At 47.1% G+C, this 15,871-nt stretch overlaps 2 protein-coding genes across 2 annotated transcripts; one reads left to right on the top strand and one right to left on the bottom strand.

Annotated features, from left to right (window-relative positions):
* Positions 1-522: 522 nt before the first annotated feature.
* On the top strand, positions 523-10,630 carry TBCE (tubulin folding cofactor E; the record flags this gene model as incomplete). The annotated part of the gene is made up of 13 exons (XM_010182326.1): positions 523-611; positions 1,275-1,374; positions 3,027-3,129; positions 4,457-4,533; positions 4,770-4,865; positions 5,910-5,974; positions 6,065-6,129; positions 6,580-6,732; positions 7,875-8,028; positions 8,191-8,259; positions 9,258-9,317; positions 10,204-10,295; positions 10,538-10,630. Coding segments are annotated over 13 exons (1,216 nt in total), but the record flags the coding sequence as incomplete, so codon positions are not given.
* A 1,087-nt stretch (positions 10,631-11,717) lies between these two features.
* LOC104535314 (UDP-GalNAc:beta-1,3-N-acetylgalactosaminyltransferase 2-like) lies at positions 11,718-15,347 on the bottom strand (the record flags this gene model as incomplete). The annotated part of the gene is made up of 5 exons (XM_010182324.1): positions 11,718-11,852; positions 12,106-12,162; positions 13,037-13,196; positions 13,664-13,789; positions 15,164-15,347. Coding segments are annotated over 5 exons (662 nt in total), but the record flags the coding sequence as incomplete, so codon positions are not given.
* Between the last annotated feature and the right edge of the window lie 524 nt (positions 15,348-15,871).

Raw genomic sequence — 15,871 nt, 5'->3', positions numbered from 1 at the left:
ACTGGAGGTTACTGACCAGGCTGTGTCTCTTTCATGCAGCTGCACCACCTGTATTTGGGTATTTCTGTACCTGTTTCCACTGGAGGTTACTGACCAGGCTGTGTCTCTTTCATGCAGCTGCACCACCTGTATTTGGGTATTTCTGTACCTGTTTCCATTGGAGGTTACTGACCAGGCTGTCTCTCTTCCAGGCAGCTGAAACACCACCTGTATTTGGTATTTCTGTACCTGTTTCCACTGGAGGTTACTGACCAGGTTGTGTCTCTTCCAGGCAGCTGAAACACCACTGGTATTTGGGTATTTCTGTACCTGTATTTCTGTACCTGTTTCCACTGGAGGTTACTGACCAGGCTGTGTCTCTCTCAGGCAGCTGAAACACCTGTATTTGGGTATTTCTGTACCTGTTTTCACTGGAGGTTACTGACCAGGCTGTGTCTCTCTCAGGCAGCTGAAACACCTGTATTTGGGTATTTCTGTACCTGTTTTCACTGGAGGTTACTGACCAGGCTGTGTCTCTTCCAGGCAGCTGCAGCACCTGGTGGAGGTGTCGGTGCGTGAGTGCACGGTGAGCCAGGCCGGGCAGGAGCAGGACATCGGCAGGACGTGTGCCAGTATCCTTTTCTGCTACAGCGCATGGGGTCACAAATACACTGCGTGTCTTAGCATTCCAAGTGTTCACCTCAATAAGCAACACGTCTGTCCTTTTATTAAATAAACGTTGGAAACTGCAGTTTGCATTTAGAAGCTTAACGCAATGTTTAGAGTTAAAAAGCGGGTGCCCGCGGTTTTTGAGAAGGATTGCAAATTGTGGATAAAAACAGAAATATTGTCATAGGTTGCTGCTGTGACTGCAATTCCAGGAGGCTTCAGCAATGTGGGGTTTTGTAAAATTTAACTCCAGGATAGATAACCCCATAAAAAAACATCTGGTATGTTCTGTAGGCACCAGAGGTTTCCAATATGTGATAAATAAATAATGCGTTCAATATACTGCGATGTTACAGAAACACAAAGCAGGCATTATTTGTTCATTTATAAGGGCTGGTAAGAGCTCCTGTCAATACAGAAATTAATCCATTTTAGGATTTGCGCAGTTAAGCTCTTCTGTAAAACTATAAGCCATTTCCATACCACAAATCTCAACTTTGCTGTAGCTGAGCAGTAGTTTCTCTTTCTGTTATCTCATCTATTTCCGTTTGTTTGATTAAAAACCAAACCCGCGTTCTAATTTCTGAGAAGGGAATTTCAGATGTGATCTTAATGTGAAATTTCAGATATCAGGCATATAGATCTATCAAAAAATCTGATCTCATCCTGGGACACAGTGACAGCTATTGCCTCTCAAGTTCGAAACCTGGAAGCACTTAATGTCAGGTATGAACATTCACATTTGTGTCTCCGTTCCTTTGGCGTAGGGACAAAAAAGAAGAGGCTCTTTTAGCCACGGGGTCAGCTTTCTAAGGGATGCCTCAATGCTCATTTTAATGGGAGATAAGCAGGTTTTCAAGTACTTTGTTTTTAAATCCTATCCTTTCACAACTCGTGTGTGTGCTGTGTTTTTCAGCCATCCCTTTTCAAGGAAAGGCTGGGACCCTAGGAGTTTAGCATCTGTGTAAAATAAATTCACAAGTGCTTGGGACAGATGGGTGTTTACTGCAGTTTTGTGCAGTCAGAAGATTCACAGTTTTCTGAAAAGCAGAGCACAGATTTCAGCCATTAAACATTACACAAACCGTGTTCTGTGTAACAGATTTCATAATTTGACCTGGGAGACTGGATTAAAACGCATTCCAGGTTTTTACAGAGCGCTGCAGGCTCTCTTAGGCAGTTCAGACTGAAGGAAAGAAAAACCACTGAGAGCTCTTGTTTGTAGAGCCTTGGAGGTCTGAGGTGAACGGTTTCATTGCCTTCGTTGTACAGCAAACACAGCGTAACCAAAAACCACTGAAAGGGTCGTAAGCTAAACTGAAACCAGTACCAAGTTAATTTAATGACGAGGTGACCCCCATGTCTGTATTTGTTCTTACAGTTAAAGTGACAAAAAGGTATTTTTAAATAGCTGTACGTGTTCCATTTTCCCCAGTGTTTAGCACTGAGCGGCTGTTTGCAAATCTAGCTGCGCCTGGAGCACACGCTGTCGTGATTTATCGTTATCAGCGTGCATGGGAATACAGAGAATGTATTTTAATTTGCCTAGAGTAATCTCTTCAGTCTGGTTGCTGAGAGGTGTAGTGCAGGCTGAAGGGTTTCCCAAGTTACTCGTGGTAAAACTGGAAAGCACAATGGGAGCGATGCTGGGATCTGGTGCTTACAACTGCAAACTGGAGTAGCCTGGATTTGGGGTTGTATTGTTCTGACCTCCTGTTGGCTTTAAACAAGAAGTCTTGGCAGGAAAGGCTGGCACTGGTGGTTTTATGAGGGGACGTTGGAAGGAGAAGAAAAGCAATCACCCATCCGCCGCCTGCCCAAGAGCTTCATCACATGGGGAATTTAGGTATAACGGAGATTAATATCACAACACACAGGTGGATCAGACCTCAGGAAGGAAAGGAAAACTTGTGTGGGGGTCAGTGCTGAAAACTGACTTGAAGAGTCCAGATCTGAGAATCTTTAACTTTTTTATAGTGGTCTTTTGCTACTGAGAGCGGATTTTACGTCTGGGGTCTGGACAGTCACGTAGGCTACTGATGTTGAATTGACACCAAGGAGTTTAAACCCCAAATCTGACCTTGCTTCATTTAATACTAATGAAAATAGTTTTCATATTCAAAACTTAGGGGAGGAAAAAGGGGGAAGGAGGACCCAGATGAACAAATATGCATTTGTGAAGTAGGAAGGTAAATTAGGAAGGAGTACGTTTGAATAGAACTAGAGGGATATTTAATAATATTTTAAAGTACGTGACACCTTGCCAGTGATTCTTTTAAATTCATGTAAATTGGTTTTGTCTTTAATGTGTAAATCCAAACTATCGACGTGAATTCATGCAATGATTCATTATGTTCACGACGATTCTTTTTACACAGCGAGAACAAAATGAAATTTCCATCTACGCCAACTACTGTGTCCAGTGCATTTTCAAAACTGAGGGTCCTCGCGCTGAATCAAACCGAGATAACGTGGACGGAGGTAATGACCTCTCCTGGCTTGGTTTTTATTTATAATGTCAGGGTTCTGGGGCAAGGGGAGCACAATAAGCACAGCTCAGATAGAGCATGGAATAACCAACGCTGGCTTGTTTCAGGGGCTGAAACGTGCAGACATTTACACGATGTCTTGTGAAGAGCGAAGACTTCTTGTTAAATATGTTAGCAGGGTCTTTTTTCGGAGATGGGGCTGAGGGAGCTGTCCCGTGGGGGTTTAAGGGTGGCAGACTACACTGCACGTACAGAGCAAAATGTTATTGTAAGTGATAATGATGTGTCCCTTCCAACCCAACACATTCTACGATTCTATGGCACATATCACAGTGTACACTATACAGTGTAATGCTATAGCAACTACTTACTAATTTGCATTTACCAGATCTAGAACAACAACTGAAGTCATATTTTAAAGCTAACTGAAAGATTAAATAGGGACTGATGTTACTTACCCTGTCTGATGACCGTGGGTAGCTCCCTTTCTCTCGGCCTCCAAGGGGGGATGATCAAACTCCACCATGGGGGCAGTGTGTCAGGATTCCCTCGATCACAGATGGGACGGGGCTGTTATAAATGAGGTGACTGTCAGCCACAGCCTCCTCCTCAGCGAGCCTTCTAGCTTGGAAAAGTACTTTGTATCTCGTAAAAACACTGCTTTTATCAGTCTTCTCTTTCTCCCTGGACCCAGCTGGTCTGGGGTGTTCCTGTCACCAGAGAGCACCCAGAGCTGGGCACGTGTTGGGTCTTTCTCCCCGCTGTGCCAGGAGAATCCTCCACAGCAGCACATCCCAGCAGTGCCCTGTTACTTGCAACGGGTTGTAAACTCCAGCCCACTATTTGGATTTCTCAGTGGCAGATTTTTGTACGTACCGCATTGTGAAATTACCTGGATTTTTCAAACCACACAGAATGACAGACTATTAGGAGTTGGAAGGGACCAAATCTTCGCTGCCAGCTACTGTCTGGTAATAGAGCACTTACCAAAACTGGCGTTTGAGTTTAGAAATAAGGTTCCTCCTTCTCTCCTCGTGCAGCAGGGCTGGAGGAGGGCAGTTGCTGTGTTTTTGTGTGGTGCCCATAAACCATCAATGGGGCTGTCCAAGGGCAGTGGCCAACCCTTCCATGATAAATCCACACACAGGAAAGAGCCAGCGGGGGGAAAGGGAGGGCCAGGCAGTCCATAATGCTTGTTTCTCTGGTTCTGGGAGCTGCGCCTCGTTCTCTAGAAGTGCTGAGGAGATAGGTGTAAAGTAGAATTTCTGGAATAATTTTTTTCCCAACCTCTGTTATATTAAATGAAGTTTTGCTCTTAGGTTCTTCTTTGTGCTCCAGGGTGGCCAGCACTTGAAGAACTGTACCTGACTTCTAATAACATTGCAGTTTTGGGAAGGTAAGACTTAGATCTGAGTCAGTCTTTAGTGGTGATGTACTGCAAAGCTGTACAGCAGATAACACCACATGTTTACATCACCTAACTAAAATAAACCGTGCAAACTCCCTGTGATGTACTTCAAAACATTTACGGATGTACACAAGCATTTGCATGCAGTTCTATACCGAGAAAAGCAGTGTTTTCAGTAACAAATAACATCAAGTGTTCTGTGTTTGCTCTTCTCCGTGTGCCAGGCCTGACCACGTCCTGCAGAGCCTGAAGCTGCTGGACCTGTCAGACAACCAGTTACTGGATGGCAACCAGCTGCACCCCATAGCACATCTGCCCAGGTACTCAGACACTGCCCGGGGTGTTCATCCCCATCGTCTGTGTCGGCTGCATGCACAGCACTGGTGTGCTGGGGAAGAGCCATGGAAACTTGAAGCAGAGCCATTTTGTCCTCTTGAGGAGAGGAAATCAATTACTTAACTGAGCTATTTTAATATAACCTTATTTTTGATGTATAGTAACACAGGGAAACGGCACCAAGCTGTGCCAAGGGAGGTTCAGGTTAGAGATAAGGAGGAAGTTCTTTACTGAGAGGGTCGTCAGAAGCTGGAACAGGCTGCCCAGGGAGGTGGTGGAGTCCCCATCCCTGGATGTGTTTAAAGAGCGGGTAGACGAGGTACTTAGGGATATGGTTTAGGGGGTAGACAGGAGCGGTTGGACGTGATGATCTCAGAGGGCTTTTCCAACCGAGCGATTCTGTGATTCAGTCTTAAGCTGTATGTTGTTAGGTTTTCATTATATACTTACGAAACCGAAGTGATTTATCACATTCCTAAGTTCCTTATGTACTAATATGGCCAGGGTTTCATCCAGGATGACAGGAGTGTAGGGTCCGTGTGGAGTGGCAAAGCGAAGGAGCTATGGGGGTTGTTTCTTGGGAGGTTCTCTGGCCATGGCTCGAGATACGGCCCCTTGCTCTTGAGGGTAAGTTTTTTAAAGAGGGTGCGTGTTAAAGCATTTCAACTCCAGCGACTGGAAACCTGTGGGGCTAAGGCAATAGTTTTGCTGATTCACAGAATTACTATCTTGTACACCAAAATAGCAGCAGTGACTTCAATTAGCCACAACCTGTTTTAAAAATAATGTGGAAAATCACACCATTTAAATGAAGGAAAGCTTGAAATTATTGCAGTTACCCTCTGAGAAATGCACTCCCTGAACACTGCTGATGCCTGGGTGCCCTGTGAGGCTGCTGTTCGTTTGTCAGTGATCACACATCACGTCAAGGTTCATCAGATCTCCGTTTACAAAAGTACTGAGGCAGTATTTCTTTACAGAAAACTTCCCCTGCCATGGACAGTAATTGCTGTGTCTTTAAATTTCAGATTAGAACAGCTCATACTCGGGAACACTGGAATATCTTCTATACAGTTTCCTGACGCTGGATTTGGTACGTACAAGCAGTCCTTTGTCTACAGCTTTGTACTTCTGCTTGTTTAAAGCTTCCACGATTGTCTTGTAAATTTACTCTTCTTCCTAGGGTGCAAGACTAAAATGTTTCCTTCACTAAAACACCTTGTAATAAATGACAATAAGATATCACAGGTAGGTTAGACTGTCATAGTTTCACATCTTGTAACTACGTCCGTCTTTGTTTAAGAGTAACTTGCTTTTTAAAAATCTGTACGTGTAAGATCCTGGGGTAACTACTGGGTGCTTTGATCAGCACTGAGGCGTAACTTAAAGATGTTGGCCATTCCTTGACATCTCAGTTAAACGTGTTTATGGCAGTCACAGCCCTCTGCTGCCTTGCAGAATTCTGATAGTCTAAAATGCTGGGTAGTTGCTCAAGTTTTTTGGGTTTGTTGGTGGTTTTGTGTTTACTTAATTAAATGTACTGCATTTTCTTTTCCTTAGCTAAGTGAACAGGATGGAAGTGCCTGGTTCTGCTGACCACAAGAGCAGTGTCAGTGACGGTCACTGCAGAAGTCACCGTTCCTGTGCGCTGCTCTGCAGTGAAGTGTGGTTTGTGGTCTGTGTTCCCTTTCGTTGCAGTGGTCGTCCATCAACGAGCTCGACAAGCTGCCGCGCCTGCGGTCCCTGCAGTGCCACAACAACCCTGTCATGGGCACGGAGAAGAACCCAGAGACGCTCAGGCAGCTCCTCATTGCCAAGATAAGTCAGCTGGAGGTGCTGAACAAGTCTGAGGTACGCGGTGTTTCCACAGACTGCACGAGTCTGTGGAAAAAGATTAAATCATTGCCTGAGGAAGTGTTTTAGTGTAAGATTAGTGTGTGTAAGTCTTAATTAGTGTAAGATTAGCATGTGTTTGTGTGCAGGAAACGTGAAGTGCTGAGTGCTGCATCGCCTGGGCAATGGGGCATCAGTGGGGCTACCAGCACCAGCCCTGTGTGTGTGTGCTGGTACCAGGAGGATGGGGATGAGCAGGAGGAAGGGCGCTTTGTCTCAAGCACCTGAGCTGTGCTGAAGTTGCAGAGTCATTACCAAAACCATTGACCGGCCAGGGGAAAGCAAAAGCAGCAGAGCTGGATCTGTTTCAGTGACAGCGATGCAAGCGTTTGCCTTCTGTCGTAGGAAGATAACGTTATCTACGCCAAATCAAACTTCCAGCAGATGTTTGCTGTAAAAGAGGGCAGAAGCAGCAGCTGTTCCATAGCTGCAAAAACACTCCCTGCATCATCATACACAGTAACATCTTTCTTAGATATTCAGTTATGCATCAGTCGGTACAAGGAGATAGGGTTTGTAAGGTTCTGAGCAGCTTTAAGATGTACTGAATATATGAGTCAGTACACGGAGATTGAGTTTGTAGGATTCTGAGCAGCTTTAAGATGTACTGAATATATGGATTGATCAGTACGAGGACAGGGTTTGAAGGATTCTGAGCAGCTTTAAGATGTACTGAATATAGGGACTGATCAGTACGAGGACATAGGGTTTGTAGGGTTCTGAGCAGCTTTAAGATGCACTGAATATAGGGATTGGTCAGTACTTGTAGATAGGGTTTGTAGGGTTCTGAACAGCTTTAAGATGTACTGAATATATGGACTGGTCAGTACTTGTAGATAGAGTTTGTAGGATTCTGAGCAGCTTTAAGATGCACTGAATATAGGGATTTGGTCAGTACGAGGACATAGGGTTTGTAAGGTTCTGAGCAGCTTTAAGATGCACTGAATATACAAACTGGTCAGTGCGAGGAGATGGGGTCTGTAGGGTTCTTGGTGCATTAAAGCGCGCTGAACAAGAGCAAGGAGTCAGTGTCATTAATTAGACGTTCTCCTCCAGAAAGCTGTATAATTACACTGTGTGCCATGGCTGTGTCAGTACAGATCCTCCCTGCTGAAAGAAAAGGAGCGGAGCTCGACTATCGCAAGATCTTTGGAAACGAGTGGTTGGCAGCTGGTGGGAACTGGGACCCGGAGCGGAACAAACCGAGCGAAGAGTTTCTCGCTGCCCATCCCAGATACCCAGCGCTTTGTCTCAGTAAGTGCAAGTACAGTAAAGTTATCACCTCCTCACCTCTGGCATCGTCGTTTGGGGTCTCCTCAGCTTCCCCTGTGCCTGACCCAACACCTTGGTGCCCTCAGGGCTGCTGCTGGGTTGATTTCGAAGGGTTCACGTCTGTGTGCGCTTTCCTCCTCGCAGAATACGGCGCGCCTGAAGAAGGAGAGCTGAAGGGACGGGAGCCTTCGACGCTGAAAAATCAGCTGCTGAGTAAGAAGCCAAAAATTGATCCCTCTGCCTTTAAAATACTGTGTGAGATCAGTGTTTGCTGGATGTGTGTGGAGAACAAAAGGTGCAAAGGCCTTTGAGATGCACAGAGATGCAGCTTGAAATTCTGCTGCTCCGAGCTGTGCGTACCAGGGAGTTTGGCTGGATACCTGCTTTGCCCCTCAACCCGAGCCAAGTAATTTTCTTAATTAAGACATAATGGAGAACAGAGGTAATCAGTGCTCCATTCTGACTGTGAATGGCTTCTCTACAGCCAACATCTGAGAGCTGACCCTCAATAGCTGCAGCTTTTTAACAGCAGCTTAACTTTAGGAGCGTCAAGGAAAACATGGCTAGCTTTGGGATGTGGGGCTGTCTTTGTATTTCAAGTAGGTGGCACCCCAGCCCTACACGTTCACTCAGCTTCATTCGTTCAGTTCATAGAACTGAGCCTTTTTCTTCACTCTGTGGGCAAAACGGTATTTTAGGGCATTACATTGTAATGCGCTTCGGTGGGAGACTGAGTAAGACAAGGAGTCAGCAGGACAGACATAACAGAAGCCTTTTTAAAGGATGTCTTCATCTCTGTGAAGGAATTAGGCTAATTACTTCCTGAAAATGTGCTTTTGAGATGGTGAGGGTCAAAAACCTGCTTTAAACTGAGTAAGCAGTTTCCATTCTGCTGCAGGTTGTAGAAGTGAAGCAATGGGAGTGTAATACCTCTTTTGACAAAAAAAACGTTAAGTATTAGGGAGTCACTTCTAAAGCATTGTCCTTAACTCACCAAAAATGAATAAAAGCTTGACTGTTTTAATACTGCTACTTCTAATTTTTCAGAGAATGACTAAATGCTGTCTTAGCTGCTCAGATACAGGCCACATCCTAGTTTTTTTTTGATCAGGCTGAGCCAGGGGAAACAACTTCTCATGAAAACAGACCAGAACAACTCCTGACAGAGCAGGGCTTGTTCACTCACTAATGCCTCGCTCTTCTTCCTTAAGCCCTGACCATTAAATGTCCTGAGAAACCTGAACAGAAGCCCGTAGAGAAGAAGCTCCCAGGTAAGCAGCCTTGGCCTTAGAAACCTCATCAGAAGCCCAATTCTGACCTGTACCAGGTTTGTCTCTCGAAGTTGTAGTGCCTGTAGTGAGACCGGGATGAACAGACGTCGCTCTGAATCAGACTGGAAAGATGTGTCAGAATGGAGCCTGAGAGAAAAGACTTACTCAAGCTTTATTCTAAAATAAAAATCACATTTATTATCACAAGTTGCATAAAATCAGATAGATACAGCCTTTACAAAAATGTTTTGATAGAAAAATATTTGTCTAAGTACAACGTGTGGTATTACGGGAATAACTCACTATTGCTGTGCCTTCAGATAAAGCTCCAAAAGAAGTGAAAGTTCAACCAAAACACTGAGTGTATCTATTGCAAACACAAGGTATCATCTCTGGCACAAACCGCGTTTACTCATTCGAGACCCATTCCACAAAATAGCCCGTTGTGTGACTGACTTCATAATGCAAACCACTCTGTAACTGGGACTAATTAACGTGATGCCACGTTAAGAGCAGCGCTGCTTCGTTTATTTGTGCTGGGAAAGCCAATTCCTGGTAGTGAAGCCCTCAGGGACGCAGCTGGAACCCGGCTGCTCTGTGTCCCGGAGGTCACTTATGGAACATGCTCGATACAGACTCAGGTAGATTATGAAGCCGTAACACTCGGATTTGGTCTGTGGGATCAAAGCGCCTCAACCGTGGCAGCATATCCCGTCCTGGGCACCAGAGACCAAACCATTTCACTTGGCTGTTAGCGGCGGTTTCGGGTACAAAGACGTTATTGCAGTGTTAGAACTGAAGCAGCGACACAGCCGCAACGCGCACGCTCTGCTCAGCTCGGGGTAGCAGCATTTTCTGACACCTTTTCTTTCTTTTCTCTCGGCAGAGTCTATGACCATTCAGAGGGTGAAGGGACTGCTGTATCGCCTGCTGAAAATCCCTGGTTCAGAGCTGAAACTGTCCTACGAAAGCTCCAAGGTGAGTTAAAAAAGGGTAGCTCGGCACTAAAACACTGCACGCTGCTACAGGGCAACGGCGCGTTCTGAAATCCCACCTACCGAAACAGATCCTGCTGGGGAGGGGCAGTCTTTGTGCTGTAATTTAGGATTCCTGTAGTATCAGTTTCCCCTGCCTGCACCTGCTTCTGTATTCTGCTGTATTTGGTTACACGAACAGATTTCAGGGAAGCCTGATGAGGTTTTTCTCCTTTCCCACTCCAGCTGGAAGGAAAAGAAGTTGAACTGGACAACGACTTAAAGCCCTTGCAGTTTTACTCCATAGAAAACGGCGACTGCGTGTTGGTGCGGTGGTGAGGGGGCTCAGAGGGCAGAGCCAGCACTGGAGCTGCGGACTGACAGACACCCAGACTCACAGACAGCCTGGGCCTGCACGCACCTCTGGGAGAGCAGGAACGTCGCGTGTGGCACAGAGGGCTCTGCAGCAGCTCCTTTAGCTCCCAAAGCCGTCAGTCTCCACCAAAGCATTGGCTTTTGGCTCAATTGTCTTACTTGAAAGATACCACGCAGTGCTTAATGCTTCAAATAAAGAAAACTCCAGGTACCTTTTGCCAAGGTTTTACACAACCCTCCCACGGCAGTGGTGAGAATCTGTTTCACTGGACTGACTGCATCGCTCGGTTGTGATCCTAACAGCACAAAACCAGTGCTGCACTCAGGCTACACCTGCCCTTCTCATCTGCTCCCAAAGCCCTTAAAGCAAACACACGTAAACCAGAGTTGTAGGAATATCTACACAGCCTTAAACTATTTAAAAACCTGACAGGTTTACCCTACAGCATTAACACACGGCACTGTAAATGAGTTCTCAGCACGCTGCAAGACCCTGCTGCTTATTCCACATTCTTTAGTGCCTCAGTCTTTACTTTTACCCCTGTACCCTCAGACACACTAACATCACCCCGAGCCAGCAGAGACCCCTCCTGATCAGACCAAGTTTGCAGCGCTTCAACATTTGGTACAAGCAAACTTTGCTATCGTTTTTAACCTAAAATGGCAATGGTATGAACAGACTGAACACAAATCCTCGAGCAGCCCTGGGACAGCACAGACCCTGCTGCAGCCTGGAGGTGCTGGGCACAGCTCTCCACTGCGCCCTGGCACAGCTCCACGCTGAGCTGAATCAGTAGTTTACAAAAGACAGGCTAGTTGGCATCCTTATGTGCATTTATTAATTACAAGTAGGTCTTTGACGTCATATAAAAAGGAGATTTTAAACGTTTTGGTTTTTGTCAGATCAACACCTATACTATAGAAAACGAGCGGCATCAGTCCACTTGTAATTATCAAAAGGGGTGTGCAAATATTGTTCTGCTTTAGCTGAAATCAGCATCAAAAGATACCTTCACGTTCCTTGCTGCCCCAAGACGTTCACTCGTTTCCATCACCTCTCCTCGCACCTGCAGGGATCTCCACACAGCTCCTTCAGCCTCCAGAGCGCGCTCAGCTCCTGCGGGGAGTACTGCGGGGAGGACAGCATCCCGCTGGCACACGTCTTCTCGCACAGCCACAGGCTGTCCTGCGGGGGAGAGCCCTGTCAGCAGCCTTGCTCACAGAAAATCACTCTTCAGCTGTCTTTACTTCATCATTTCTAGCAACAAACTGTGCGTGCAGAGTCACCAACAAGTGTTTTCTGGGTTTTAATCCCAATTTTTAAATCAAATTTCAATTAATTATTTTTTTTAAAGAAAAGCCACTTCCCCTATTTTATGCCGCTTGGAGCAACAGGCAAGTTCTGCCTCCGTAAGAGCAGGGAATTTCTTCAGACTTACTTGATACCGCTTGGGTCCTACGGCTGCCATCCAGATGCCCATGCTCACATCTTCACCCTGAGGTAACACAGTAAAATAAAACACAGGTATTAGCAGCAGGAAAGCATGACTTTGTGAGCTAAAATAAGCTGCAACATTTACCGGCAGTTAAAAATAGTCACTAAAAAAAACAATGCCTGGCTTTTTAGGAGTGCTAAGTGAATCCTCCCAGCTTTCCCATGGCAAGACAGCTGTCCATGGTAAGAAAGCTGTCCATGAAGGACAGGGAATTGTTTGGTAGAGGCCAGCAGGGCCACAGAGATGCTGGAGGGAGTGGAGCATCTCCTGCTGAGGAGCGGCTGAGGGAGCTGGGGCTCTTGAGCTTGGAGCAGAGGAGACTGAGGGGTGCCCTCATTCCTGGGGATCCATTGGGAAAGGGCAGTGTCAGGAGGAAGGAGCCAGGCTCTGCTCTGGGATGGCCAATGGCAGGACAAGGGGCAATGGTCCCAAGCTGGAGCACAGGAGGTTCCAGCTGAAGATGAGGCCAAAGTTTGTGAGTGTGAGGGTTCTGGAGCATGGCCCAGGCTGCCCAGAGAGGTTGTGGAGTCTCCTTGTGTGGAGACACCCAAAGCCCTGGCCGTGTTCCTGTGTGACTGCTCTGGTGATCCTGCTGTGGCAGGGGTTGCACTGGGGGAGCTTTCCAGGGCCCTTCCAGCTCCTGACTTCTATGATAATGTGAAGACATTGTTCTCAAGAGAAAGCCGTACAAAACCCAGGGTTACAACTCCTGAGGTTCTCAATCCAGTTGTGCTTTGACAGACACTGAGTGTAGGGACCAAAAGCACTGCAAAGCCCAGCACCACCAGGGGAACCCAGCACCAACACTTGTCACTGTCCTTTCCAGCTCGCCCGGTGCCCGTGGTGCTCCCCAAAAAAACCAAGGTGTTAATACCTGGTACGTCTTTAGCCGCCCCGAGTTGCTCGCCAGCCACTGAACGATATCTTTGGAGATGACGTAGCCGGACCCGCAGGCAAAGGCCGGGTATGCGGGACTGGGGTACTCCAGCTCCTGCCACTTCCCCGTTCGATCGACCGCCCAGTTTAGTCTGAAACTGAACACCCTTAGATGTGAGATGTCTGGAAAAAGCCCAGTGTGAAACCTCTGAACGCCGCTAACGACTGCAGTAAGGCTGATAATTAACAGTAATTAAGGATCCTAATGGTAGCACACACACCTAACTCAGCACAACAGCTCAAGGTGTGATCACTGCTTGGGCTACGGAAGAAAGTTCTCAGAACAAACTCAACACACAGGCCCAGAGAACGTGAGGCAGTCACACTCAACGGTGCCTCCAACACCGCAGGAAAAGGGCAGGTTCGTCTTACAAATTAAACCTGTCTTCATGGAAAACTGCGAGTATCTGAAGTTTCTTTTTGGCCTAATTAAAGTGAAGAAAGTCCTGCTTTGTAAAACTAGCTTCCACGGGCAGAAAAGGGGAGCCCACGTGAAAACAGACTCGAAGCAGTGACTTGTTCACTAAAAACGTGGTCTCAGAACCAAGTTAAAAACACAACTCACTTTCCCCACCAAATGTTTGGCCGGTCCAGCTTTTTCTGCGTTATCCTGTCAAAAACAGCCTCCAGATCGATGTAGCAGTCGTCATCCGTCTTCAGCAGCAAGTCGAAACTCGTCGATTCCACTGTCCTGTGCCCGACAAGAGAGGCAATGAGAGGCTGAGCTGCAGCCCACAGACACAGTTGGGCAACACCGCGCTCCTCGGGGGTTTTGGGAAGCGGAGGGGAAGAATTGGGATGAGGAGGGAAGCAATGGCCGTCCTGCCCTTGACTTCTCAGCGCTTTCCCGACTGACCAAGGCTGCGGGGAGGAGATGCAGCTGCTCCCTGCCATGATCTTACAGCAGGGATTTGTGCTCGAGCTGAAGAAAACACAGGTTTGTGTTCCAGGACAGATGGAGGATTTACTAAGGAATCCCTCCTAATCCGTGCTGACCTCGGGAGGATGCGGATCCCCACTGGTGCTGGCAGCACAGCTGTCGGGCTGGAAAACATCTGCACAAACAACTCGGTACTCACTGTCCTCAGCAAAGCACCCTTCAAACGGGAGAAACCTTGAACCGTCTGAAACAGCCGAGTGAGTCACTGGTAAAGTAACCAAAGGAACCTGAGATGCTAGGGGCTGTTCCTGAGTTGATTAACAAACACTGGTTTTAAGGGTTACTTCTCTGAACAAGAAAGGCATTTTCCTTAAGCCTTGTATGACTGAATCAGCTGCTGCGCCTGGAGAAGGCTCGGGGGACTCATCTGAGTACAGAGACCCTGAGGGGAAAGGGGTGCAGGGACACCCAAAAGAGAGGGGGCGCAGGGACACCCAAAAGAGAGGGGGCGCAGGGACACCCATAAGGGGTGGGCGCAGAGACACCCAAAAGGGAGAGGGCACAGGGACACCCAAAAGGGAGAGGACGCAGGGACACCCAAAAGGGAGAGGACGCAGGGACACCCAAAAGGGAGGGGGCGCAGGGCCACCCAAAAGGGAGGGGGCGCAGGGACACCCATATGGGAGAGGACGCAGAGACACCCATAAGGGAGGGGGTGCAGGGACACCCATAAGGGAGGGGGTGCAGGGACACCCATAAGGGAGAGAGCACAGGGACACCCAAAAGGGAGAGAGCACAGGGACACCCATAAGGGGTGGGTGCAGGGACACCCAAAAGGAGGGGGCGCAGGGACAGGACAGAAGTCAATGGCCACAAAGCGAAACGCCAGGTACACGAGCTGGCCAAAAGCCATCCTTTACAAGAGTGAAGCTGCCAATTTGCAGTCGGAACCAAATCAAAAGACATTACAAGATATGGACGTTGTCACGGCTCATGTTTATCTGAGGCACCAAGAAGTACAGATCCTGTTATTTCACTCGCTACACGACCCAAAATTGTGAAGGAGAAACAGAAGTGAGTGCAGTAAATCACGTAAGGTGCGTACTCAGTTGGACCTGTCAGACGACGCAACGCGCTGGGCCATCCTGCACCGCTCCCCAGACAAAACCCTTCCTTCCCACTCACCAGCGGTAGAAGTGCAGCAGCTTGGCCGGGACGTTCCTGTAAGTGTCAATAACGTCCACAAAGACGATATCGTCGTAGGCGCCGCTTTCCGCCTTCAACAGAGCGTCTTCTTTCTCGAGGTTCTTGATGTGGTCTGTAAACCTTTCCGGGCGAGTCTGAAGGCTTTTTAAAAGCGCCTCACCCTCTGAAAGGAGCAGCACCCACATTAAACATCGATGCACGCCCACGGACCATTTCACGTGTTTCTCTTGGGTCACACACAATATAGCGACAGAACTGACCTGGAGACGCGTTCGACTCTACGGGGTCATGAAAACCCTACAGTCAATTCAAAAATTGCTATGAAAACTTGCAGAACAAGAAAGAGATTCTTGCATAAGGTCTGATACATAAAGTTTAAAGTAAAAGTATAATTTCCCGTCTCAGTAATAAAAGGATTCGATTTTTCAAGTTTCTTGTATTAAAGAGCTGCCTGGGACTTCGCTATTGCTCTTACTGGTAGAGTAAAAAGGCTACTGCTGTATCAATTACTCCTAAGTGTGTGTATATCCATATCATCCGTATCCATCCGTATCCATCTATATCATCCATATCCATCCGTATCCATCTATATCATCCATATCCATCCGTATCCACCCATATCCATCCATATCATCTATATCCACCCATATCCACCTATATCCATCTACATCATCTACATCATCCATA

The sequence above is a fragment of the Mesitornis unicolor genome, unplaced genomic scaffold, assembly GCF_000695765.1.
Source record: "Mesitornis unicolor isolate BGI_N332 unplaced genomic scaffold, ASM69576v1 scaffold11574, whole genome shotgun sequence".
In the NCBI taxonomy this organism is placed as follows: Eukaryota; Metazoa; Chordata; class Aves; order Mesitornithiformes; family Mesitornithidae; genus Mesitornis; species Mesitornis unicolor.
The sequence above is the reverse complement of the archived record's forward strand: the minus strand, read 5'-3'. Positions and strand labels throughout refer to the sequence as shown.